Below are 27,833 nucleotides of genomic sequence, written 5' to 3'. Positions count from 1 at the left end.
CCAGGTGTTGCAAAAGCCCCCAAATTTTCTCTCTCGCACCTGTTCTTTTTCGCGCCTGCGCACAAACGACTGGCGGTCCCTCAAATGAACGTCTCGTGCCGAGAACGAACACGCCACGGGCGCCACGGCACCGCTCGGCGCCATCATCGCGCCTTCTAAAAAATCCCTAAATGATCCTTTCCCTAGGCACCTAGGATCAGGTCACGTGAAGGATTTTTGTACGACCAATTTGGTACGACATTTAAAAGACGCACGCCAGCGCATGCGGTGAGAAAGGTTTTGCATCAGGTTCTTTGTATACCGCCCAAATAACGATGACGACAGTCGACCTGACGTTTTTGAAGTCGTGGCTCGGAGAGTTGACCCTGGCCCAACTTTACTCCCTGGAGGATGCTGGCCTTCCTTGGCTACCGCCGCTGCAGAATAAGAGACGTCGTCGTGCCGTGAACGATATCATTCGTGCTTTGCAAGATGTGACGGACCCGAGCCAGCGTCTGCACTGCGTTGCTTGGCTACACTGCTGGCTGCTACCGCGAAGAAGCAACCGGCCGTGGCATGTCATTCGCTTCGAGACAGCTTCGGTTCTTTCCAACTTTTGGAGGCTGCTGTCACGCACGGCGACGGTACTTCGAGTTCACGGCGGCGAGGTGACACTAGCGTGGACTGTGGACGATGGCACCGTGTTCGCCTGTCTGCTCGTCCAGAACCTGGGGGATCTGTCTCTTGACCACGAAGCATCGTACGTGGTCCTGTGGCCCGGGTTGCCGATTATGGCGTTGTTTGCTCCAGATCAACGTGGAATACGCCGCTTGCTGCTGGCACTGGACAGGGCAATGGCAGGCGCACCGGTACAGAAGCTGGACGTGCCGTTTGGAGACCTCGAGACGGTATTCCGCTCATGCTTCTCGCAGCTACCAGTACAGGTATGCTGTCTGTAGTCGAAGGTAACACAGTAGAACGTACTTCAGCTTTATATAGGAGATTGTGGGTCTTGTACGTGGCGCGACCACCAAGACTCACCTACGGTATGGGGGACGCCTTGAAACGCCACGGGAACGCCGCTGTAGTCTCGTAGCGCTGCAACGCATTTTACAGCGATGCCTTCTTTGCCAATTCCTTCAAATTTCCCACTGCTGCTGCTGCTGCTGCTGCTTTGGAGTGTGCATGTAGTACGTGGCAGAAGCGCGGCACAAATGAAAGCCACAAAACGATTGAATAGCAGCCTTGCCACTCTTCGCTTGTAGTTCCCATACATAAGGGAAAGGCAAGTGAGGGAAAATATGGCTTGAGAAGGCAAGGAAACATTTCGACTAGACACGACAGCGGTTGTGGACAAACTGGATAAATTTAAGTTCAAAGTACAGCACATTCCTGCTGTTTCTGAAAAAATAACCGCCATGCAAATTTGTAAGCAGACAATTGATGCACCGCATGCTGACACAAAGCCACATTAAGGCACCATAGCGTCTAGGCAATACTACGGAAGCAGACGCATCTCAAATCAATACTTCTGTGCCTGCGTGGTAGTATTGTGGCTACAGCATTCCTTGAGGTCGCAATTTCGATACTGACCGCAGCACCCACATTTTGACGGGGGCAAAATGCAAGGACACTCGTGTACTAGATTTATATGCTCATTAAAGAACCCAAGGGGCCAAAACTAATCCATAGACCATTACTATGGTGTGCCTCATATCTAGTAGTCATTTTGGCACATACAACTCCATAATTAAATTAATTCTTAACACTTCTGCCACGATGTGATGTGCCGTGCGAGGCAATGACAATTCTAACCTTCTCAGAGGTGATAAACAATGGCACACAACTCCTCAAGCAAACACGTCTCGCTGTGTGTTCATTGTACTGCACTGACAAACAGGAGTGGTGCACTCAAGGTAACATTTACCATCAACTCGCCACTCTCGTATTGGACTAAATGCTGAAGAAATTCACCGTTATCATCCCTAATTACTGCCGCAGCAAACAGCACAAAGCTTTGCTCATGTTGATTCCTGCAGTGCGTGGGATCTGCATAATTTTTTATAGTGGTGCTGCTTTGGAATTACAGAATCAAACCATTTGTGCCTTTCATGCCCAACGCGAACAAGTCAAAGTGAGACGGTGTTCTCAAGTCAGCTGGTAACTTTGTTTCCTGTACTAGTGGTACAAAGCAAGACTTCCCACTTAGGCTCTCTCCTGGGCTGGTATAACAAAAATATTCCAATATGTTTTTATTCCAAATCTGCCATCAGCTCTACCAGATCAATCAAAATGGCTCGAGTTGTGCCCATAGGGGCGTGGCGCCTGCCCACACGGGCTGGACCCCTACCATTCTGGCCTATCACTGAGGGCTCAAGGTGGATTTGGAAATACAACAGATTGGAATAGCTTTACATTATGCCGACCTTGGTTTCATGACATAGGATGATATGAGGCCAAGGATGGATGTCGCCATAGCTTGCTAGTGCGCCAATTGACACAAGGCCAAAAGAAAGAAGGAAATTGGTGGAGCGGCTTATTCATATCCACCACTTCATCCTTGCGTCTAATCACATCATAGCTGGTTACAAAGTGTGAAGGTGACTGACTGTTTGCCACCAGGAGGGGTGTTCTCTAAGTGTCCACCGAGTCGATATGCCCATTTCTTCTGAAATGCTGATCTTACTTTGTTGGGAGCGTATGTGTCCATTCCCTCCTGCATACTCGCATTGTCGGGTTCGCACCCTGCAGACACAATGATGTGAGTATGTGGGAGGGAATAGACATGTGTGCTCCCCACAAATTAGGGCGCCTGTCTCCTTCCCATAGTACCCCAGCCCAGCCATTGCCACTACAAGTTCAGTGACCTGTCATCTCTGCATGTACAGGCAAGGACAAAATATGGTACCTGCTAGTGCGTGCCAAAAGGCATTCCTGCACCACCTGACAAAGCAAGCGCCTGGGTGTCAAGACATGACGTTGCGTGTGCGTGTCCTTTGATGCTCATGTGCCTGTCAATGAGGCCACTTCTTGCAAAGCTGCTGTCAGGATCGCCATGCCCCGCAGGGGCATCTGCATCAGCAGGCGTTTGGTGTGTTGCGACACCACGTACCCGAGCACACGAGGGTTGGACCCTCCCACGTGTAGCCGTGCGCGGCTTAGCCGTGTCAGGGGAAAGGGGGATCCTGGGGGTTGAGCCAATGCCGGGTGTCCGGACCTTTAAGGTTCCCCGGCAGAGGCAACACACCTCTTTGGCCTCTGCTTCACGTAGACGGCACCCCCGGACTGACCCACCTGGGGGAAATCAATAGTTGCCTTTTCCTGTCTCTCTCTCTCCCGACAACCTTCGTCTTTTCCTTACTTTCCACCTTTCCTGTCTCCTTCTCATTTCTTTATTATTTCCGACCTTCCTGGCAGCAAGGGTTAACCTTGTGTGAGTAGCCAACCTTGGTTATGTCATATTGGGTTATAGTGGCAACGTACAGCTGGCGTTTGCAGGGCCTGTTTTTCAGGCCCTGCAGCGTCCCCTTGTTGGACTCCATGGTGGGTGGCTGGCGTTGCTGCCGAAAACTACACGTCCACACATGGCTACTTCCTTCCCTCCACTACCTGATCGCCCTCAGAAAAGAGGGCGCACCGATGAAGTCTTCCAATTTTTTGGCCGCCAAAAAGAATCCTTCCCGCGTTTCCATGTCATCCATTCTGCAAAACCAGATAAACCAGTAAGGACTATCTCACCCTTCCTTGTTTCCAAGTCACTGACTGAAGCCTTTGGTCCTGGATATAAGGCGTCGAGGATGTCAAGCGGTGATCTCCTCTTGGAGCTCCGCGATCAAAAACAATTTGAAAAATTGTCAACAATAGTGTCATTTGGGGAAACCCAAATAATTATAACCCCGCACCACACGATGAACACCACCCGTGGTGTTGTCTCTGACGATGACTTGATGGAGCTCACTGAGGCTGAACTCTTGGAGGGCTTCAGTGACCAGAATGTTATCAATGTTAAACGAATTAAGATGAGGAGAGATGGAAAAGAGATCAAGACGAAACACCTGATACTCACTTTCGGCTCAAGTGTCCTTCCAGAGTCCATCGAGGCTGGTTATATCAAACTTCGTGTTCGGCCATACGTTCCCAATCCTCTCAGATGCTTTAAGTGCCAACGTTTCGGCCACAGTTCACAGAACTGTCGAGGCCGGCTGACTTGTGCCAAGTGCAGTGACAATGAACATTCCTCCGAAACGTGCCAGAACACTCCACATTGTGTCAACTGTGATGGCGAGCATGCCGCATATTCGCGCGCCTGCCCGTCCTGGAAAAGAGAAAAAGAGATTGTGACAATCAAAGTCAAAGAAAACATATTTTTCAAGGAGGCACATAGGCGGGTGTCATACCTGTCTAAGAGCAGCTTTGCTGATGTGGCGCGTAAGGGGGCAGCGTCACAACGGCCTCCGGCGGCTGTCGGACCCACAATCAGTGAGTCGGCAGCTACGCCATCTGCCCCCGCGGCGGTTGCAGCTAGCGCTGCTCCGCCAACCCAGCAGATGGGGCCATCGACCCCGAAGGTGGGCACAGCCGAGGCTGCCCCAACCTCCCCGGCCCCTTCCAGCACTGGCAACAGCCGGCGCAACTAAATCCCGCAGGGTGCCTCATCGACCTCCGGGCTGGTGGGCGCAGGGGTCTTGCCCTCCAAGGCAGGACTCTCCCTTGCAACTTCTCGCTCGCAAGAGCACGTGTCTGGTGCCTCGCAAGAGGCAATAGACACTACACCTATCCTCAAGGCGCACCAAGCGCCTAAGGAGCGGCGAGGCTCCCTCGAACGCTCCAGAAAGGGCAGAACCCCCGTTACAGGGCCTCAAAAGAGCTCTGTAACCTAAGGCATCACCTCCATTTCCATACACACAGCACTTATTTACTTTCAAAATGGATACACAAATTATTCAATGGAATGTCAGAGGTCTTCTTAGGAACCTTGATGACGTGCAAGAGCTTATCCAAAAACACAATCCAAAAGTGCTGTGTCTACAGGAAACACATTTAAAACCACAACACACAAACTTTCTCTGACCGTATGTCAAGTTCCGCAAAGATCGCGATGATGCTGTTGTATCATCAGGCGGTGCTGCCATTGCTATTCATAAAGGTATTTCCTGTCAGCGTTTACAGCTACAAACGCCCCTTGAAGCAGTGACGGTTCGAGCTGTTCTCCTAAACAAACTCACCACCATTAGCTCTCTTTACGTACCCCCACACTACAAATTAACGAAACATGAATTCCAATCCTTTATAGACGAATTGCCTGAACCTTACGTTGTTCTTGGCGACTTCAATGCGCACAGTTACCTGTGGGGCGACTCTCGTATAGATGCGCGAGGTCGTCTTGTTGAACAGTTCCTTTTCTCTTCTGGTGCGTGCCTTCTGAATAAGAAGGAAGCCACTTATTACTGTCTTGCAAACAATACCTTTTCTTCAATTGATCTGAGCATAGTTTCCGCGTCCATACTGCCTGAACTCGAATGGGAAGTTATGAACAATCCTTACGGAAGCGACCACTTCCCCATACTATTAAGAACACTTACAGAAAACTAATATCCACCACAGGTTCCTAGGTGGAAGATTGACACAGCATACTGGGAGAAATTCCGAAACTTAACTAGTATATCACGAGATGACATGTATTCTTTAGAAATCGATGCTGCTGTGGAGTACTTCACAGCCTTCATAATAGATGCCGCATCAAAATGCATGTCCGAAGTGAGTGGTCTGGCATGCAAACGACGTGTACCGTGGTGGAACAGTGAATGTAGGATCGTGTGTAAGAATCAGAACAAGGCGTGGGGGTTGCTACGCGCTTCGCCCACTGCAGAAAATCTTGTCAACTTTAAAAAAGTAAAGTCCCAAGGTAGGAGAACCCGCCGACAGGCCAGAAGAGAAAGTTGGCACAAGTTTTAATCGAGTATTAACTCGTTTAGAGATGAGGCCGAAGCCTGGAACAGGGTGAATAGGATTAGAGGGCGCCAAACATATTCACTCCCTCTGGTAAACACACAGGGCGATACACTGAAAGACCAGGCACACTCACTTGGGGAGTATTTTGAGAGCGTGTCAAGTCCAACAAATTATTCGCAATCCTTTCTAAAATACAAACAAATAGAAGAACGTAAGCCATTAACAAGAAAAAGTCGAGAGAATGAGCCTTACAACCGTCCCTTTAGTATTGCCGAATTGAGAGCTGCCCTGAGCGCATGCAACAGCTCCGTACCAGGATCTGATAGAATCACGTATGAAATGCTCAAAAACTTGCACAATGATACACAAGTTACACTACTCACACTTTTCAACACCATCTGGGATGCAGGGTACCTTCCCACCGCATGGAAGGAAGCCATTGTGGTCCCTGTTTTGAAACAAGGCAAAGACCCTTCCTCAGTGACAAGTTACCACCCGATAGCCCTCACAAGTTGCATTTGTAAGGTGTTTGAAAAAATGATAAATCGGCGACTCATTCATTTCCTCGAACAGAGCAAAATGCTTGATCCTTATCAGTGCAGCTTCCGAGAAGGGCGCTCCACAACCGATCATCTCCTACATGTTGAAGGAAATATCCGGGACGCATTTATACATAAACAGTTCTTCCTATCGATATTTCTCGATATGGAAAAGGCATATGATACAGCATGGCGTTACGGAATCCTAAGAGACTTGTTAGAAATGGGCATCCATGGTAATATGCTTAACCTAATACAAAGCTATCTGTCCAGTCGTACCTTCCGGGTAAAAGTCGGCAATGTACTTTCACGTCCTTTTATGCAAGAAACGGGTGTACCCCAAGGAGGCATGCTCAGCTGCACACTCTTCATCGTGAAGATCAACACGCTTTGCGCTTCATTACCATCGGCAGTCTTTTATTCTGTCTACGTCGACGACATACAAATAGCTTTCAAATCTTGTAACCTCGCAGTCTGCGAGAGACAGGTACAGCATGTCCTGAACAAAGTCTCGATGTGGGCAGGCAAGAATGGATTTAAGATCAATCCTAACAAAAGCTCTTGCGTTCTTTTTACAAGAAAGAGAGGAATGATCCCAGATCCTTGCTTAGAACTATGTGGACAACAAATACCCGTAAACAAAAAGCACAAATTTCTAGGTGTTATACTAGACTACAGACTCACTTTCGTCCCCCACATTAAACATCTTAAAGAAAAATGTCTGAAAACAATGAACCTAATGAAACTTCTATCCCATACTTCGTGGGGTAGTGACAGGAAGTGCTTAATTAATCTTTATAACAGCCTGATTCGTTCACGATTAGATTATGGTGCCGTGATCTATCATTCTGCCGCTCCAAGTGCGCTAAAGATGCTAGACCCTGTTCACCATCTAGGTATCCGTTTAGCCACAGGAGCTTTCAGAACGAGTCCCATACAAAGTTTATATGCAAAATCGAATGAGTGGCCACTTCATATCCAGAGAACATACATCAGCCAAACATATTTTCTGAAAGTCCACTCTAATCCTCAACATCCGTGTTTTAATACCATTAACGATATGACATATGCTACACTCTTTCATAATCGTCCCTCCGTAAGACAGCCTTTCTCGCTGCGTGTGAGGGAGCTTAGTGATCAAATGCATGTCCCACTCCTCGAGCTCCGCCTAATGCATCCAGCCAAGCTGCTACCTCCTTAGGAGTGGCAGCTCATACAATGCGATATATCTTTTGTGCAAGTCGCAAAGCATGCTCCAGATATTGAAATCCAAATACATTTCCGGGAACTCCAGTACAAGTATGCCTGCACCGAGTTCTACACAGACGCATCGAAATCGCGCGAGGGGGTGTCCTATGCAGCCGTCGGTCCATCCTTCTCGGAATCCGACGTACTGCATCCAGAAACTAGTATCTTTACGGCTGAGGCCTACGCACTGCTGTCGGCCGTAAAGCATATAAATAAATTACGACTCCAGAAATCAGTTATATATATGGACTCCCTCAGTGTTGTGAAGGCCTTGATGTCTTTCTGTAACCACAAAAATCCAGTATTTAATTAACTCTACTCCGCACTGTGTAAAGCATATATATCTAACCAACATGTGATTATATGCTGGGTGCCTGGACATAGGGGCATCGAGGGGAAACGTTCTAGCCGACCAGATGGCCACATCAACTTCATTTCATGCAGTTCATCCTACTGCTTCGGTCCCTGTCACAGACCTGAAGCCTTTCTTAAGAAGGAAACTACGAAACCACTGGCAACGCATGTGGGACGAAGAAATAAATAATAAACTGCATGTAATAAAGCCACAATTAGGTTTCTGGCCTCCTGTAACAAAATCCCGCCGGACAGATGTCCTATTCTGCCGTCTAAGAACAGGACACACTTTTGGCACACATAACTTTTTACTCGCGAGAAACGAGCCTCCAACCTGTGGTAGATGCGGGGAGAGGCTGACCGTCCTCCACGTCCTACTGGAGTGTCGGGAAGCCGAATCTGAAAGAAACATTTTCTCTTAGCGTACCGGCAACACATCCCCCTTCATCCTGTTATGTTACTTGGTCCAGAACCACTGTTTGACACCAACACCGTGCTAGGTTTTTTGAAAGATGTTGTATTGCATGTTATTAGCCCCACACGTTCGTAGCGCTTCCTCTCTTCAGAAGATGCCGCTGCGATAATTCTTTTGAATAGCACATGCCTCTAGGCCCTTGTGGTTCAAGGGCTCTGGCGAGGCAGTAGTGCTGTAAGCAATTTAACATCTCGCATATTTTGAACAATGCATCATTCTTCTACGATGGATTTTAATGTTCATAGTATTCGTCATTAGACATCGCCATAATTTTATAGCACGTAGATTTTACGCACTTTACAGCGACTATTTTTAGGCCTCTTTACAGCCAAGTCACATCTTCACAGAACTCATTATCATCACCGTAAAATCACTAACACTGTCTTGGCGCTCTTTGGCCATATCTGGCCCTTGCGCCACTAAACCACACACACATTCAGGATCCCCATGATAAATAATAAAAGGGTGCAAAGCTTGCAGTAACATCAAGCATTTATTTACTCAAAATGCCTTTCTCCAGTAGTTTCTGGCTATGCTCTCACAGAGCATGCCCATATGCACCAAGTGTCCATTCTTTACAAATGTACATTCTATACAGTGCATTTTTCATAGGTTAGATGATTGCCAACTCCTCAGAAGCTTTATGATCCATCGACCGGTAATTGAGGTGGTGCCTGGTCTGGACAATGTAGCATTTCCTGCGTGATAGAGAAATATCAAAGATGACACTGGTCTCACATGTGACCATTCTATCATAGTGCTTAATATAGCACCTATGCCAATCACGCATGCTGTTGCCCTTTCTGTCTACAGCAGCACACGACTTACCCAACTTGTTTTTGCTGAAGACAGTGTTAAAACGAAACTTTGCCCTCAATTTATTGAGGTGATGTGACAAACTTCACAGATATGGAGTGCTAATAAGTGGCAAATTCTTCGAAAATGTTTCGGGCACTAAGCCCTTGACTTGCAGCTTTACCATTCGCAGGACTCTGTTGCTCAGAAAGGCAAAGTTGCCCTCGGGATATTGTGACTCCTTTGGTTGCCTATTGTTTTGAAATACTAGTGCTTTCTAGGCATAAAGACAAGGTGGCACATTAGTGAAGAAGCGCTGTATATATGCAGACCATATTGTCTTCCACTAGATCGTCTGTGATGTTGAGTGGTTGTGAGATTATCTGGACAATCATCATTAGGTGGTGGCCTATTGCATTTCCAGCCTTCTTGCCATGTATATGTTCTGCTATTTATTAGTGTGAGTTTAATGAAATCCATTTGATACTCAGCACTGTCCACCTTGTCTTTGTCATGTTATTTTATAGGCTACTTTCCTCACGGAGGACATTCAGCAGGCACATAAGCAGCTATCTCAGACACTCCAGTTGAAAATAACTCTATGTGCAATGTGTCATCAACATAGTATATTAGCAGGCACCAGTGGTGACATAACACAGTGCCGTATCTTTTATTTTTTCAAAAGACTGTAGAACACTGTATGTGTGCACCGTCAGCTGCTGCGTGCACATTGTGTGCGCCAAGATGGTGTGCCAAAAAACAAGATCATTTTATAATAATATTTAAAACATGTCACACACATCTTGAAACACTCTTGCATGGCCCTGTGCTGTGTTTTATATTCGTAAAGTTTTGTAGTAAAACAAGTTGCAAGGTAGATGGGTGGATGTTTGCTTATGGTTCCACTTGTTGGGATGTAGTGTGCTCGCTTTTTTTTTTTTTTTGTTCCCGACAATGTTCTACATCAGGCATATTTTTGAAGTTAAGTGCATAGGTTCTTTCGAAGTACGCTAGGCACTAAATAGTCGCTCATGTGTCATTCCTGTAGAGAACTCTTGCATGCAATCGACATTCTGCAAACATTATAAAACTTGCCGATGAATGGAAAATTCTTAGTCTGTACGGCAGCTGCGTGCGTTTCACGATTCTGAAGATGCGAAAAACAGTGTTAAACGAGGTTTTCAATAGACAGAATTAATTGGCACCTGAACAGAATATTTGCACATGCCCTGCGTTTAGTTTTTTGTGAACATTCAGTCATTTGCCCTCCTCCCTGTGCTTCTTTCATTGTCAGTTCTTCTTGACAACGTATATTTTGTGAAAACATCAGTGCATATTGTTATGCCATACATTCATAGTGATTAACAAAACAGTTATGGCTATAAAGAGCACTTGCAAATTGCAAGTGAAGAAGGTATACCCATCATTGGGACCAGTATGTTTTGATAGGGTGTAATTTAAAAGAAAGTTCGTGTATGTTAATTTACAGTTGCGATTGCAATTGCCTCTACTAATTCCAAATTCATCATTAGTGACTTCAAGAGCACTGTAAGCAACTTTGCCAGAAGACAAATATCCCTGCGAGCATTAGGAATTCTAATGACCAACTCCAATTATTGATCAGTACAAGTTATATGGGCACCAGCACGTCTGTCCCTCCCTGGAAATTATGCAGCTCATTGCATAGCTTGAGGACTCGCAAGCTGAACAGGTGAGCTGTCTTCGCTGGGATCGAGGAGTCACTGCGTGGTGACCTATAGTGAAACTAAGCCCACCCATCACTCACTAAAATGCAAGTGGTGGCCTGGCATCTCCTACAAATACTTACCCGAAACCAGTGGCCTATAGGTAGCTATTGCTACCTGGGTCAATATTCAGAATTATTTATTTAAATTTTTTTTTATTTAAATAATACTGTCAGCCTTACACAGGCCATTACAGGGAGTGGATGGTTTGGTACACGTAGAAGCGCAATGTATCAACTATACATTAGTAATCATAACCGATACAACAGCAATCGATACAACATCCTATACAACTGATAACAAACAAATGGTAAGCTTGATACGTAAGCATAAAACATAAGTAGACATAATATAACCAAGTATAACACATCAATATGTTATAGCATAAGAAGGTATTCTTCTACCCTCTCCACAAATTTCTCTACACTATCCATGCCAATAATTTCCCGGGGCAAAGCATTCCATATTTCAATGGTAGCAGGAAAAAAATGAAAATTTGAATGTGTCGCAGCGTGTGACGTATTGCCTGATATGTTTATCGTGACACTTTGTACAGGAATGATGATACGGTGGTTTTAAGTGGACGTGTTTATCTATTTTTATGCGATCATGATAAAGCAATAAAAGGAACTTCATTGCTGCCACAAGCCGTCACCAAGCAAGTGTAGGAATGCCTGCGGCATTTCGAAGGCAGTGACGCTGTCCTGACGGGAACATTTTGAATAGATGAAACATAATGCCTTATTTCGGATTCTTTCCAATCCATCTATAAGGTATACCTGATGAGGGTTCCAAACTATACTGCCATATTCGAGAATGGGATGCACTAGAGTTTTATAGGCTATTAATGGAAGCAGGAGCCGCAGCCAACTTTCTTCGCAGAAATCCCAAGTGTTTTAAAAGCTTTTGCGCATATATTTTCTATGTGAACGTGCCACTTTAAGTTACTTGTGATAGTTAAGCTCAAATATTTTATAGCGTCTGTTCGTGTTATGTCGGAGCCCGCTATTCTAAAATTGAATGTAATAAACGACTTCCTATGGCTAATAGTCATGCACTTTGTTTTTCTGACATTAATTTCCATGCCCCAGGCTACACACCATTGAGTAAATTTGGCAATGCAAACGCTAACTTAAGTGATACAATTTGGTGCCGCCCCAAGAAAAAGCTAGGTAACATAACTAGCGCACAGCAGTGGAAGACCCTGCTGCTTAGCTAGAGTCTAGAACAGCTCCAGGTTGTCTAGCTCGCTGAAGACACTGCCAGGGTACAAAGGTTCCTGGCCGACGACTAAGACTGGGGCCGCAAGGTCTGCTACGAAGCTGGACATTCAAAACGTTTTCCTCCTCCTTCGTCCTAATGTCAAATAGAAGTGAGCTTCTCCCATTTGCTAACACCTACCATTTTTCATTCCATCGTTTGTCTCACGGTAGTTTTAGAGGGCCCCTCACCAGGCCACATAGCAAATTTCCGTTATACACTGGAAGTTATGTGCCCTCTAGGGAGCATTCTGTTACAAGAATTTTTCAAATTAGGTCATTAATAGCCAAGATAGAAATATTTCAGTGCCGTGACCCAATTATTTCAGGAGGCGAGTGCCACTGCCAAGAGACATTCTCTTCACTTGCCCCATCTAGCCTCCGCAAGTGAAATTTCTCCCCTGTGTTCTCCCATACCGGAGCTTAAGGGTCGCGTGACTCATACATCACGGGTCCCGCCTTCATTTTTTCCCCCTTGCTTTTTTGCTGCACGATGCACTTCCACTGGTGCGTTTGTCTCGTTTCACACAGCGTGCAATTTTGCATGCTGTGCACGAGAACACCTGACTATAAGTCAGTGCTACACGAATACCGAAGCAAACATAAGCGAATCACATAGCATGAACGCATGCTGGAAGACAGTAGAAAATGACGGTTTTGTTGTCTGCGCACATGAATGAACGGCATGGGAACAAGTGGACAAAACGGAAGTACATTTCTCTTGCTGCGGCGCAAAGTGAAACAAAAATGCGCGGACATTTAGCTTATGTGTTTCATTATTTCTCTAAGCTTTAATTTGTCTATTGAAGCAACAGATTAAACAAATAACAGATGTTGCCTTGAATAATTCTCGAGATCATGTGCCACTATGAGCAACGTTGCAGCACTGCCATGTACGTAGGCACGGCACATTTGTGCGGTATTTATTTATTTTATTTATTAAATACTGCGGGCACGTGGTCCAAGCAGGGAGGGTGAAACATTGTACATACAATGAAACTAAGGTTGGCAAAGCAAACAAAAACCATAAAATTACAAGATTAGAATGTGGATTCAACTACACAATTCCATTTGGCTACAGTTTGAGGAAAAAAAGAAAACTTATATGTGCTCGTTCTTGCAAGGTAAGGGGTCAATGCATCATGTCTGTGGTGGCGTGTAATTCAGCTTGATAACTGTGATAAATATTCAGACGAGTCAAGGGGTAAATTGTTAGTGTGAAGTACCTTAAGGAATTCAAGTCCCTGTTTCTTTTTTCTAAGCTCAAGTGCTTGAATGTTGTTAATTTTCATAAGTTCGGTGGGGGAACCAGATCTTGAAAATTTGTTGAATTTAAATCTGACTGCTTTTCTCTGAATTCTCTCCAGACTCTTGGTATTAGTTTTTGTGTACAGATCCTAAACTATGCATGCATATTCCAGCTTAGTCATAATTAGGGCAAGGTAGCATAACATTCTAATGAAGAATGTTAAGTTGGGGTACCAAAAAGCATAGTTTTCTGAAAGCTGAAGCGCAAGTGTTAGTTATGTGATTGTTTCATGATAGGGTATTTGTTAAGGGTCACTCCTTGGTATATTTAACTAGTGACTTCATAAAAAGGTGAGGAATCTAACTTATACGTATAAAGCAGGGGTGATCTCCTTAGTTATTCGCAGTGCTACGGTTTTATCTTTATTTAGTGTCATTCCCCAGCACCTGCGCCATGCAAGAATATTATTTAAACTACAACATAAACTAGTATGGTCATGGATGGAAACAATATCTTTTTGCATCGACTCTCTGGCTGTGAGCACAGCGCCTGCGAGAAAGGCAAAAGGACGTTCTGTTTGAAATTTCAGCTCTTTCCGCAGCGCATAGCGGTGTAATACTTCGCAGACATGTTCGTTAGCACTCATTGTATGCATGGTGCTTGACAGCTCAACATGGCGAGAGCTGGTGAGGGGCCCTTTAAAAAGTAAGTTATAATAGATAGCCACATCCGTGCACTGCCAAGTGACAGAAAAACACTACACATCAAACAAGGAGTTGAAACGAACAAGCTGAAGTTGTGTGTTTAATTAAATAATCATAGAACGATATCACTGGTAAATTGCATTACCTCATGGATATCCTGCCTAAAAATTTTTTCGAATCCTTCAAGCACAAGGGAAGTTAGTAGTTATCACACCAATAAGCAGTTTTCTGTCTCCTTTCATTTGCACTGGAAGCTACACAGGTGAGACAGCAAGGAAGCAACACCCTGGTGGTGCCACCCAGTGGTTGAGCACTAGACGGCTTGTGGCGATACCCATGGCTGCAGTATCTACGCTGTGCTTTTCATATCGGAAGCCACACGTAGCAGACACAGCAGTGCACATCTGTGGTGTTTAGATGGGCAGTGCAAAAATGAAATATTTTTTTTTTCTTTTTGAGGTCATGCATATATATGTTTAACTCAAACGAACACTAATATTATTACTGTGATTGTTCTCATAATCACGAAATCAGCCAATGGCTGTTTGCCGAGTCCAGCAGCATGTGATGACGCTGCATGACAACATTGTGAGATTGTAAATTCCCTGCTGCGTGCAGTGCAATAATATTTGTCTCGCATATGTTAACAGGAGCGTTCTTCGTTAACAGATCGGCAATGTTTTCTTACTGTCTTTAAAAAGCGTCTCAGGGCACCTTTATAGGGGCAGTGCACTGAAGTGAAAAAGCAATTCAGATGTTATGGTAAGTTACCATTCCATAATACCAAAAAAAGCCACTCTTTCCATGAAAGAAGCTTGGTAGGCCTAAATAAAAGCAGCAATAAACAGGAAAAGTGGCTATGCCACCTTGAAATGCCTATACGAGCTAGCCCTGACGTCGGGGACGTTAAAAACTCTTGCTCCAGCTTATTGAACTTTTCGGTGATAGAGCTTGGCTATATTTTCTTCCAAATGAGGGAAATAATTTAAGAGTTTAAAAAAACATTTATTTAGCCAAAATGGCTCAAACACGAAAAGATACTTTAATGTCCATGATGTTGTACTGCCCTATTGGCACTGGGATTTTAGCATGAAATTCGAGAAATCTAACTTCTACCTTCAGTTCTTTTCTGCTCCTCAACCTCTTTCCCGAAATGAGTGAAAATTGTTCTGAAAAAATTCCTTATCACTGTAAGCCGATTTCTGCAGTGTCCTATAATGCAAACCTACCAACTCACTTGTATTTTTCATAATGTTTACCACGTCGGGCTCATTCAGCGATTTTATGTACACTCCGTGAAGTTTTATGACAAGTAAGTTTTATTTGCAAATGTGTTCTTAAGCTATGGTGCGTCCCGGACCCTCGCAGATGACGGACACGCGCTGCCAGGACCTTGACAACATGGATTTTCAAGACTCCGCTGCTCACAACCTCACGACACCAAAAGGACCCAGCGACCAGAACGCTAGGACAGAAAGCCAAAGTCAAACAGATGGGGATTGACAGATGGTCCTCGCGCTTCGGCAGAGAAAAAAAAAAAAACAATGCGAAAGAGAAGACCAGAGCACTGAAATATTTGAGGACCTTGAAGAATCAACAAGTTTCTGCTGGTCAAGCAACTGGAAAATCTAAACACAAACCAACATACAGGAGGTTACCCCCCCTGCCGAAGGACGATTTCAAGATAGTGGTGCGACCGCATCAAGGGCTAACGATCAAGAACCTGACTAGTCCACTACTGGCGGATGCAGTGATTGCTGCATGCAACGGGCAAATATCGGGTGAGCAATTTCTGCTCAGAATCAAGCCGGGCTCCAACATCTTTATCGTGTCCACGCCACACCAGACAGTGGCGGACTGCTTTAGACCTATTACAATGCTAAACATCAATGGCCGGCCTCACTCGGTCAATGCCTACGACGTAGCGACAAGTGACGGGACAACCAAGGGTGTCATTCACGGCTTGGACCCGCACACGACGTCTGAAACACTAAAAGAGAATCTACGCATACGCACACAAGGGGTTGAAATTCTCCAAGTGGGCATGTTCCGTAACACTAAAACGGCCGTTATCACCTGTTTTAGAGGTATTACACCGCGGTACGTCTACTACAACAGCGGAGCACTTGCTTGCTATCCCTGCAAAATTACCACTGAGGTGTGCAAAGTGCGTCACCAAATGTGTCACCGATCGGACGTCTGTCCCCAGCCGGACACTCCGGTATGTGGTACATGTGGACAACGGGACCCTGTAGCCGGACACGAGTGCGCTCCCAGGTGTTCAGCCTGTGGGGAGAGTCACATGACAGGAGACCGAAGTTGTAAGAAACATCTCAAACCCCAAAGGAAAAGAACGCCGAGGACTGGCGTTCAACGGACTACCCGGAAAGACAGCTCAACGAAGCCACCTCGACGCCTACTGTGGCTCAGTTCCGATGATGGAGAATCTGCATCGGATCCCTGGCAGGAGGTATCAGGGACTCGCCGTTGATCCAGGTCAAGATCGCGGACCCGAAAGAACTCCAATGCCAAAAACCCACCTCATTCCTAATCACCTAAGTCGCCTAAATCGGGGGGCTCTCGGCACTGTGACCAAGCAAGCGCCGCAAGATAGCACAGTAAGCTGGGCACGAGTCGTTTCCCCTACTGCTCCTGTAACTGAAAATCCTGAATATCGGAAGATCATTAACAAAAACAAGCTTCTCCGCGAGAGTCGCTGTACCGAACCGAACAAAACAGCACATACTAAAGCAGCAGGCATGCCTCTCGAGGTTATAACGACGCCAAATTCCATGGAGGTCACACTCTAACAAGTTGTGCATCAATTACGAACTATGCAAGATTTTCAGCAGCAGATGTGCGCAGAATTTCAAAGCCTAAAAACTTACGGCGATGAATCCGTGGCCAGTGTGAAGAGCGCGGTTCGTAAGTGAGCCAGCATTAGCCCCAGTGCTCAATCCATACCACCATCCGCAACCCATACCGACCTCGGACAGCGAAAGCACCATTCATGGTGAGTAGAACGCGAGCACATCACAAATATCTCGAAATTTGGCAATGGAACTGCCGCACCTTCCACAAACGGGCGGCAGCTCTACAGCAATACATTAACATGGTGCCAGTCAAACCTGGTGTTATTTGTTTGCAAGAGATCGGTAACAACCCGGTCAGATTGACTGGCTACTACACGATATCCCACCCAGACTACCCTAAGGTTGCGATGATGGTGCTCAAGGACATAGCAACCAGTATAGATTATCTGGCGACTAGCAGCATCAACCACAAAATCGTAACAATACTGCCGCAGAAGTGTAGCAAGGCAGAAACCATAATCACGAACGTGTATAGCCCCGCCTAAAGAAAGGAAGGCCGATTTTGAGTCCCTCATTCGGTACGTCATGTGTCACTCCAGCACCCAGGATAGACTACTGCTTCTTGGGGACTTCAATGCTCCTCGCACCAGCTGGGGTTACCGAACAGACACCCTCAAAGGCTGGGAGCTCGAGCAAGCGGCCGAAGCATATGATCTCCAACTCGTCATTCTCCCTCAAAACCTGACGAGATTGGGTAACAGTGTCAGTGCAGACACCTTTCCAGATCTCACATTCACAAATAATGACGAGGTATCCCAGACCAGCCTAGGAGAGAATCTAGGCAGTGACCATTTCATCATCAGCGTGTCAGCTCCCCGAAAATTCGGCGACCCTGTGGCCAGGTGGTAATCACAAACTGGGTAAATTATTGCAAAATCCCCATGCCGGAGATATCACCTGAAACGTGGAAGAGTGGGCAACGCACATACGAGACGCTCGTAAAGCAACATCTAAGCGGCTAGCGCTCGCAGCGAAAACGCCGGTAGTGGACAACCATCTGCTACATATGTGGGAAGCCAGAAGGGGGCTAACTAAACGATGGAAAAAACAGCGACGTAATCGCAAACTGTGCCACAAAATTGCTGAAATATCCGAGCGGGCAAACGCTTACGCACAGCAGTTAGAGGCAGCGAGTTGGGCGAGTTTTTGCAACTCGCTTCGTGAAATGTTACACACCTCCAAGACATGGGTGATGCTTCGCAGCACAATGGAACCAGGAAAAACAAAAACGGCCAATAACCGCACCCTTCAAGAACTTGCAGGAGAATTTTCATGAACAGATCAGGCCCTCCTCACTAAGCTGAAAGAAAAGTATGTAAGAGCAGTAATCACTCCCCCATGCACCTTGCCATACCAAGGGCAAGAAAACGCGGTGCTAGACGCCCCGATAACTAAGGCAGAACTCTCTGCCGCAGCGCAAGCTGCGAAGAGAAATACTGCTTCAGGACCAGATCCACTCACAAATGCTATGATCCGGAACCTGAGCGACGAGCATGTAGAACAGCTTACTCGGTATTTTATTGGAACAGATATGAGAGAGGGGCGTAGTTCCACAGCAGTGGAAGGAGGCCAAAATCGTGCTTATTTTGAAAGCAGGAAAACCTCGTGATCTACAACTCCTCGGACCGATATCACTAACCTCCTGTCTTGGCAAACTATATTGAGAAGGTGATCCATACACTTCTCACGTCTTACATTGAAGACTGCAACCTATTCCCACAAACATATTCGGCTTTTGCCAACATTTTTTGTCACAAGATGTTTTCCTGCTACTTCGCAAAAAAATTCTTAGCAACATCACGGTTGGTGCAGAACATGCCGTCCTAGCTCTTGATTTGAAAAGTGTATTCGACACTATTTCACAGGAACTTATCTGAGCTAAATGACATTGGTTGTGGACAAAGAATCTATGACTACGCCCGCTCTTTCCTGACCTCTTGCATCACAACAGTAGGCATCGGCGCTACATGCTTAGACCCTTTTCCCATTCCCATTAGATGTACATCGCGAGGAGCGATACTCTCCCCACTTCTTTTCAATATCGGCATGAGATGCTTAGCCGAAACACTCGATGTCATACCCGAGCTGCGGTACGCATTATATGCAGACGATATTACGCTATGGTCAACTAGCGGCTCGTTAGGACAAACAGAACAAATCCTGCAAGAAGCAGCGACCGTTGTTGAAACCTTCGCTCGCAGCAGCGGAATGAGCTGCGCTCCCGATAAATTAGAATTTATCAGGATTCGAGGTCGAGGCCGTCAAACTCACGAGCTGGTCAACCTCTTTCTAGGAGACAGCCAGATAAGGGATGTCCGTAAAATGAGACTCCTCGGAGTGTGGCTGCAAAGCAACAAACGAGTGGACCACACCATTAAAACCCGGTGAAACAGATCTCCCGTATGATTCGTCGAGTAACTTATCACCTAAAAGGTTTCAAGGAAACAGAGACGATCCGGCTCGTTCAGGCTTTTGTGCTAAGTCGTTTCACGTATAGCCTCCCTTTCCAAGACCCCACGAAAACAGAACTAAAGGCCCTAGATGCGTTGATTAGAACGTCGTACAAAGCGGCTCTCGGCCTACCACAGGGAACCTCTTCTGAACGCCTGCTGTCCCTTGGGATTCACAATAACTATGAGAAGCTACGGGCAGTGATGCTCATATCTAAACAGGAGAGGCTTAGCTTAACCTCCTCTGGCAGAAAATTACTTTGCTGTGTAGGTTAGCCTACTTGTCCACAGTATGCGGGAGAACAACTCGAATCTCTGGCCAAAGTCCTTCTTGAAAGGATCATAGTAGCCCCAATCCCTAAGAACATGAGTCTGAAATACCACCGGGGTTATAGAAGTGCTCGAGCTCAAAAGTTAATGCAACAATTTGGTGGTAACCAGGATACAGTCTACACAGATGTCGCTCGATGTGGGGCTTACAAGTACGCCCTCGCAGTAGTAGGAGCGGCCGCAGATCAAAGGCTTGTGACTTGTGCCACGGCTAGAGTTGCATCTGCGAATACCGCATAAGCTTCAGCCATCACGCTAGCTATTAAATCTAAGGACGCTCTGGGACAATCGTCGATAACTCTTACAGATTCCCAAGTCGCATGTAGACTCTTCCTCACCGGAAGGCTACCACACAGCACCACTCACCTATTAGGGTCCAACCTAATGCAGAAACACATGATCATCTGGTGCCTGAGTCACACAGGACTCGAGGGCAGTGAGAGAGCGGATGGCTCAGCTCGTGTTTTTGTCAACTGAGCGACCGACCACTCTGACGAAAACCCCTTCTTAGCACGAGAAATCCTTGAGCACCAACGGCACCAGCGAAGAAAGTACAGTTCACCACACCCTGACCTATCCAGGCGGGACTCTTATGACTGGTGCCGAATACAGGCGCACACATTTCCAAACCTTTGTTTGAAACATGCCATTCACCCAACGCCGTACAGCGTTCGCTCTCCTTGGTGCGGAGGCTGGCCAACTCTCGCCCACATTACCAGAATTGCCAGAACAGGCCACCCAAAATTAATACACCAAAAATAGCCGGCAAACTTTCCGGAAGGGAGCAGTGGGAGACTTAGCTCGCCAGCGAGGATCAAGAGATGCAACTAGCGCTCCTCGACCAGGCACGGCGGACCGCTCAAGCCAGTGGGGCCCTGGACTAGGGGCTCCACCCACTCACTTTCTGCACTTTTTTTTTTTTGTAAACGTTTTGATATATATATTCTTAAGCTATTAAAAGATGGGGAGGCACCATAGTGCAAGAATGCATGCAACAAAGTTGTGACGCACAAACTGTAATATGCAAGAGTATTTGCTTCTACCACGTTTATTCAGATAGGTTCCTGAAGCAGGCGAATTCAGCAGCAGTAGACGTGCTGAAAAAACTGACTAATAGTGAAAACAATGTAGACAGTACCTGGTATTCCAAGTTTGCTTACTTCTATGCTGCAGCTGTACAGGTTCACCATCATTATTAAAGTTTTTATTTATCCAACAATGTGTGTGCTTGAGCTAAACTTTTAAAATATGCATCCCCAACGTAAGATTTCGTGTCCGTGCGATACTCATGAATTATAAATTTCACAGGTTAGCAGGTATGCTGTAATGTATCCTTGTTCAGTTAATTTTGTTGCTTGCCTACATGACTCCTCAGTGTTAATTTCTACATTCTCCTGCAGGTTGAGCCGGGTACCCTCAATGTTCCAAAAGTGACAAAAGATCTGCGTGACCCACCAAGAGGTGACAAGGATTCAGAAGAGCGTCTTGACATGTGGAGTGCCGCTCTAGCCGAACTTGGGCCTTCTTTACGACCTGTGGACAGCTCGTATACTCTCACTGATGGGAAGGGGACATGGGTGCGCTTTGAAGGCCCTCAATTGCTAGACAAGCTACGTGATCTCTACGTACGTGGTTTCGATGCAATTGTCAGCAAACACATGCTGCCTGCTTTTCTAGGAAGTGACCATCACATTGTATGAAGTGCCGATGCTACGGATTCCGAATGGATCTGCTATGTATATATTTCCATTTGTTACATTCTTCATACGGTGCTGTTTCCTCGTTTGGTGGTTTCTCCTCCGGTTTGCACTGCATAGTTTCTCATTTCAAATAAATGTCACCACTTGTGTTATCATGCAAAGCACTAAGCATAATGATGGCCAGTTGTCTACCGCATAATTCTTCTATTTTGTGTTACGAGGTATAGAAAAATTATGCAGAGACTTTATGGGCCTTTTAGCTGTATTTACATTTTAAGTTGATCTTCTTTATTCGTGCTAGAAATTGCTAGCACTTGTTATTATTTCATTATAGGTGTGTTGATTTTAGCACTACTGCTGAGGCAGTTGTTACTACTGTATTTGTCAATAAGTTGTGCATCTTCCTTTGTGTGTCTTCTTGATGTTATTGTACCACACAGTACAAAGTGGATGTGTGAAATATAAGCATAAGACAAGCCAGCCCGATATGTTATGTTCCATTTTTCATGTTTTAATAATTGTGACATATCTGTAATGGCAGCAAGAATCTGCAGGTTTTAAGGGGGGACCCGGCTTTCGCATTGCGATAAATAGCCGAGAAATCGATTTTTTGAAAATCACATTTTTAGTTTAACTCCTTTTCTATCTTATTTCCAAATGTCATCACTGTAAACTACATAGAAGTGCTCTAAAGATGTGTTTTATCAGCCAAGGCGGCGAAAAATCTTACGTAAGTCAAAAAAGAACAGCATTTTTCAAGCCACAACATCTCTGGAACAGCGCCTCCGAACGCCGCCATCTTGGTCTCGTTGGAAAGTGCATTTATCCGTATTCAAATTTGCCGCTTCAGCTATCTCCTCCTTACAGAAACAAGCACACAAAAAGCAAATGATTGAAGGTTATGCCAGAGTCTGCAATTAGCCGCGCCCGCCACATGACTCCAGCACGGGTTGCCATTGGTCCGGCGCTCGCGTCGTCTGCTTGGCTCCTTGCACCTCGTAAGGAGCCAAGCATGCTCATGCGAACTGGCATCTCATGCGAACATGCGAACAATCTGGCATGCTCATGTGAACATGCCAGATTCGACGTGAGAAAACGGGCGCTACGCGGACATTGCAGTAGCGGGGCCGATCTCTACGTTTTTGAGGGTCTCAGACCCGCGGCGGATCATTCCGAGCATCGGCGACGGGGGTATAGCGACCAAGATTCGCGCCCGGAATCCTTGGACCCGCAGCTAAGCATTTTGCGCATAGGAGTCTCCGACTCGGCGATCAAGCATATCGCACACGGCCATCTCGGACCCTCGCCTAAGCATTTTGTGCATTGGCGCCTTCGACTACGCGACTAAGTACATAGAGCGTCGACTCCTGGGCCCGTATTCTGAAGCATTCACCTTCGGTGAAACTATCGCCTTGGCCACGCCTCAGCCAACGACGCACACTGATTGGCGGTTTTAGCAAAACCGGAAAATAAACAGCGCCATCTAGTAGTTCCGGCCTGCGTCATTTTAGCATCATGGTGTCTATGGGTGCTGTCGACATATATTGAATAAATGAACATGTCTTTTGGCATTCAGTTGGTGGTGGAGTGTAGTAGAGATAAGATAGGTGGTAGTTTGTAGTAACCTTTCTGGTGGAGTCTTGCACGCATTGTTATACGTCGCTATTTGTTGATTCATTTAAAATAAAACATTTCACATCCTTATTCAATGTATTTTACTTAAAGCGGCCGTAACCAGCCGTAGTCAGAGTGCAGAACCCGTACTGCGGCCACTACACTCGAAAAAAACACACCCGAGCGGCTCTGCACTCGCACGGTGCGCTCTCTCATGTGATGTGAAGTGTTCGACAGCGCGTGTTGGTAGTGCACGCTGACGTCGCAGTTAAGCAGTCACTTGATTTATTGAATGTGACTATCGCGGAAGGCGAACGTTTCAGAATATGGCCCCTGGAGCCCGCGACTAGGCATTTTGCAATTCAGCACCTCGAACTGCCCAACTAAGCACATCGAGTGTCGACTGCTCGAGCCCGTGTTCAGGAATTTCGCTCGTCGCCACCTCGGACTACATGACTAAGCACATAGTGTCGACTCCTTGTATCTGCGGCTCGGCATTTCATACATCGGCGCCTTGAACCTGCAACAAAGCACATTGTGCGTCCATTCTATTATCATATTGTCACAATATCTCGTAACAGAATCTATCATACCAACCCCTTCATAAAGAGAACGTCATCGTGAGCTCTGTTCACTAGGCCCCTTGGGCTGGCACAGGCACCTTGCTGCAGTGATTGAGGCATCGCAAAAAAGTACAAGCTGGAAAGCACCTAGCAGCTGTGTATCTGTCACTGGCTTTCTGATCCTAAGTTCCACAGCCATTGTCAAGGGAAGATGACTTGGAAGGCTGCCGAGGCTCAGTTTTCATTCAGAAACATGGTCGATTCTACAAAAAAAAAAATGCCTCACTGATTGTACTGGAGACTGCTATCTATGAGGCAGCCTACAGGTACAATACTGGAACTATATTCATGACCACGCAGAGTTCTGCGCCTCACTTGGTTTGAAACTCGGGCACCATGCTCTTTGTAGAACAGCAGCAAAAAATGCCATACAAGAAAGGGGAGGGGGGGACAAAGGCACACATCACAAAACACCCCAAAGACTACAAATTTGAGGCTTCTTAGAGAACTAAAGAGAAGGGGAATCTTTGAGAGCTGTTTTCTCAAAACTGTTCTTTTGCCTTTCTGCTCAGTTTCTGGAGCTGATTTCTTTGTTACCGTCTAGCATATTTTGACTCCGTTATTTTTTTGCCACTATTCTTGGACTACGATGCAGGTCGTGACAGTCTTGCTTTCTTATCTTGACTTTTTATAAATTTGATATGGCTATTCATCTACCTTGAAAGTGTGCTTGATGTGAAGGTAACATAAAAAATGACACTCCAAAAAATTTGTTGCGAAAAAAAGAAAAGCAAGACTGTCACGACCTTCAGCGCACATTTAGCTACCCAGTCAATACTCAACAAGACCCTCCAGAAAGTTTGAGGGAGAAAAATTTTGCTCAATAAAATTCAATACAATGTTCTCAAGGTATCGCTGATTGTTGTCATATAAGATGGAAATTTGCAGGTATCAGTTCCAGACATAAACAGGGCTGAAGGCATGTCTGCAGTGATCCTTATTGCCAGAGATGTGGTCAGTACTGCATATTCATCGAGTGTAATGTCCTTGTTGCTAACCGGAAGCACCATGCCAAGCATTGAAGCTTCTGTTGTGATCAGTGACAGTATGGACCTAACTGTATGCCATCAAAAAGTCACTTACCAAAATAAATTACTATCCTGTCCCCAGCATAGTTCAGGATATCAGATGCATCCTACAAGTTCTAGAGAATTTGTCTAATTTTGAAACACAATCTATTATTCCCGAGGATGTGGTAAAAGCTGTCGACATCCTGCTCCAGGTTTTGAAACAGCAGCTACCAGTGGAAACGGTAAGTATCCTTAAAGTGCTGAAAGAACAGCAGGAAATAGTTGCGATGAAAATGCCCAGATATTCACTATATTTTGATGGTTATTGCTAGTCTCCTTTACAATATCGTGCCACGCTTACAAACTCCTGCAAAATGCAGGTGTTATGACACTTCGTCACCTTTCAACCATCAGAAAACTTTGTGCATGTGAGCTGTCACCGCAAGGAGAGACTGATGAAATTTTTTTATCTTGCATGAAGAAAGCGTGTGAAGTGTCGCCAGCCTCACAAGCGCATACTGACTTTGATGCTTGATAAAATTCACTTGAAACCATTCTTTGATTACAAGGGTGGAAATGTTTGTGGAGCTGCCTTTAACTCATCTGACACTTCCACGGCGGCCCATGTTTTTATGGTACAAAGTTTGGTCTCATGTTTTAGAGAGGTCGCTCACATCCTTCCTGTCAAAACCATTGATGCTGCTATGTTGCATAATGTCACCCTAAAAGTCGTGACTGGTTTGGAGTCGCATGGGTACAAAGTAGTATGTATTGTTACTGACAACAATGCTATTAATAGAAAGACAATGTCAAGCTTTTGCAGTCCTCCAAAGCTGCAGTACATGTATCCACATCCCTGCGACCCGACAAGACCCCTGTTTTACATTGTGAACACAGTCCACCTCTTGAAATATGTGTGGAATAATTGGATAAACCAAAAGAATGATGGCACCAATTTCTATTACCCGTAGTTTGAGATGGCTAGCATACAACTGACAGTGGTCACATCATCTGGGCTTCATTTTACGCACTGCACAGACTACACAAACTGGAAGAAGGGTGTGTGCTAAAGTATGGCCACCAGTTAACCTCAAAAGCTTTGAATCCGCCAAAGTTAGAGCGGCAAAATGTGAAGATTGCACTACAAGTATTCAATAAATTTACTACAGAAGGGCTTCTGGCGCATGCCAATCACATTGACAAAGCAGCAGAAATTGTGAACTTTATCAACATTATTGTTCGCTGGTGCTCAGTGGCAAATGTCAAAACACGTTCAAAGGGCTTCCAAAAATGTGACCCTTTTCAAGAGCCAGTGAAATCAATGCAAAATGACGAAAGAATCCAATTTCATAAGAAGTTTGTGGACTGGCTAGAAATATGAATTGCACTACATTTTGACAATAACGTTTTCATTCGTGAAACGGTTAGTGCCTTGCGTCTTACGTCCTTAGGGCTTATGAAATTCTCTTGCTACTGCCTTGAGGAACTTAAGATGCGCTACATGCTTCTGGGAAAAGTTCAGACCGATCCACTCGAGGCGAGGTTCGGTCAATACAGACAACTTGTAGGCGACCAGTACCACGTTTCTATTTGACAAGTGTACGAGTGTGAGGCAAAACTTCGTTTGCAAAATTCACTGCCAGTTCTACCAACTGAAGAACACAGGCTTCCTCAACTGAGCACGCGACAAAGGCAGAATTTTGATAAAGCTTTCAGCATTAAAGTCAGATTCTGACCTGGATGCTCTGCCTTCAAAAATCCCAGTGTAGTGTAACATATGTAGCTGGGCATTGTGCTCATGCTGCTTGTAAGGCACTGAAATGTGAAGAATGTAAAAGAAACCTTGTAGTGGCTAGGAAAGTGGAGGAATCCCATGAAGAAAATCGCCTCATCGATGCCCTTAATAGGAGTGGTCTTTCTTTCCCAGCACCAGTTGTTGTAAATGCTGTGATGTATGCGCCTGCAGTAATAGGACAAATTCTTTCTAAGGAACACTGCCTTAGGTTCTTGAAGTTAGAAGACCAGCGAACTGCTCTGATATGCTTAACAACAGAGGTCTTACCATAATTTGAAGGCTTTGACACGTGCCTGAATGGCCATAGTCCTGAACAAGTCATGGACCTATTGCTGCATTTAGCATCAAACATTCTTCTAAATAACATGTGCAAAGGGAACAACAACCATCTGTCAGCGTCATCTCATAATGACAGAATTAAAAGAAAGGAAGCCAACTGTACTGTCCAAAAGTTAGGTTATTTTCATGGCTCTCTGCTCTTTTCTGCACTTTTGCCTAGGTAATTTGCTGTGGTTCTTGTTTTATGGATAATTTTATAATCACAGTTTAATACATTGCCAGTCAGTGTGTTGCTTGCATTTCACTGTGCATGTGCATGTTTGTATGTGGCATGTTGCTTTGATTTGCTTTCGCAGTGCCATATTTTTTTAAAGGAACCAAGTGCCTAATTCTACTCGCTTGTAATAATTTTCAATAAATATGTTATGTGCTTAATCTGCATATTGCTCAAAGTTTTGTGTATTTTTTACTGTGAACCATGATTGCTTTACTTCTTGACGAATCACGTACACACAGAGGATGGCTTGCATTGATTTATTACCTTGAAGATGTTTGTTGCGGTGACCACTTCTCCTATATGTGACATGCTCCAAATCTTAAGTGTGTTCATGAGTAGAGTTTCGTTGTCTTGATATTTAAAGGGTATGTTTGTTCTACAAGTCTGTGGTTGCTACCTGGCACTTCATTTTGTTACCTTGGTGCTTTATTAGTTTTTGTTCAGTGCCTGTATTTTAAAATTGTCTTTATATTTATTTATGGTGCCTTTGAATGCCCTTGACCAATAAACCGAAATTTGTCTTTTGGTTGACGACTTTAAATTTTGCTTCATTCTGGAATTTTTAGCACATAATTAACAGCCC

At 45.3% G+C, this 27,833-nt stretch overlaps 1 protein-coding gene across 2 annotated transcripts; it reads left to right on the top strand.

The window, feature by feature from the left end:
- The first annotated feature begins 189 nt into the window (after positions 1-189).
- LOC142592635 (uncharacterized) lies at positions 190-27,778 on the top strand. 2 transcript variants are annotated; one of them, XM_075704186.1, is made up of 2 exons: positions 190-887; positions 21,353-27,778. In XM_075704186.1, the coding sequence occupies exons 1-2, from the start codon at positions 315-317 to the stop codon at positions 21,650-21,652; spliced, it is 873 nt and encodes a 290-aa protein (XP_075560301.1). In that variant the 5' UTR covers positions 190-314; the 3' UTR covers positions 21,653-27,778. The 2 variants fall into 2 exon arrangements, with proteins under 2 accessions (XP_075560301.1, XP_075560299.1); XM_075704184.1 differs by having other exon boundaries at positions 198-923.
- The last annotated feature ends 55 nt before the right edge of the window (positions 27,779-27,833 follow it).

The sequence above is a fragment of the Dermacentor variabilis genome, chromosome 9 (genome assembly GCF_050947875.1).
Source record: "Dermacentor variabilis isolate Ectoservices chromosome 9, ASM5094787v1, whole genome shotgun sequence".
NCBI classification, from domain to species: Eukaryota; Metazoa; Arthropoda; class Arachnida; order Ixodida; family Ixodidae; genus Dermacentor; species Dermacentor variabilis.
The sequence above is the reverse complement of the archived record's forward strand: the minus strand, read 5'-3'. Positions and strand labels throughout refer to the sequence as shown.

Excerpts from the sequence above, each read along its gene's own strand:
- LOC142592635 (XM_075704184.1), top strand. The coding sequence starts at position 315 with ATGACGACAGTCGACCTGACGTTTTTGAAGTCGTGGCTCGGAGAGTTG. Across the intron at positions 924-21,352 it reads TCTCGCAGCTACCAGTACAG|GTTGAGCCGGGTACCCTCAA; the intron begins GTATGCTGTCTG and ends ATTCTCCTGCAG.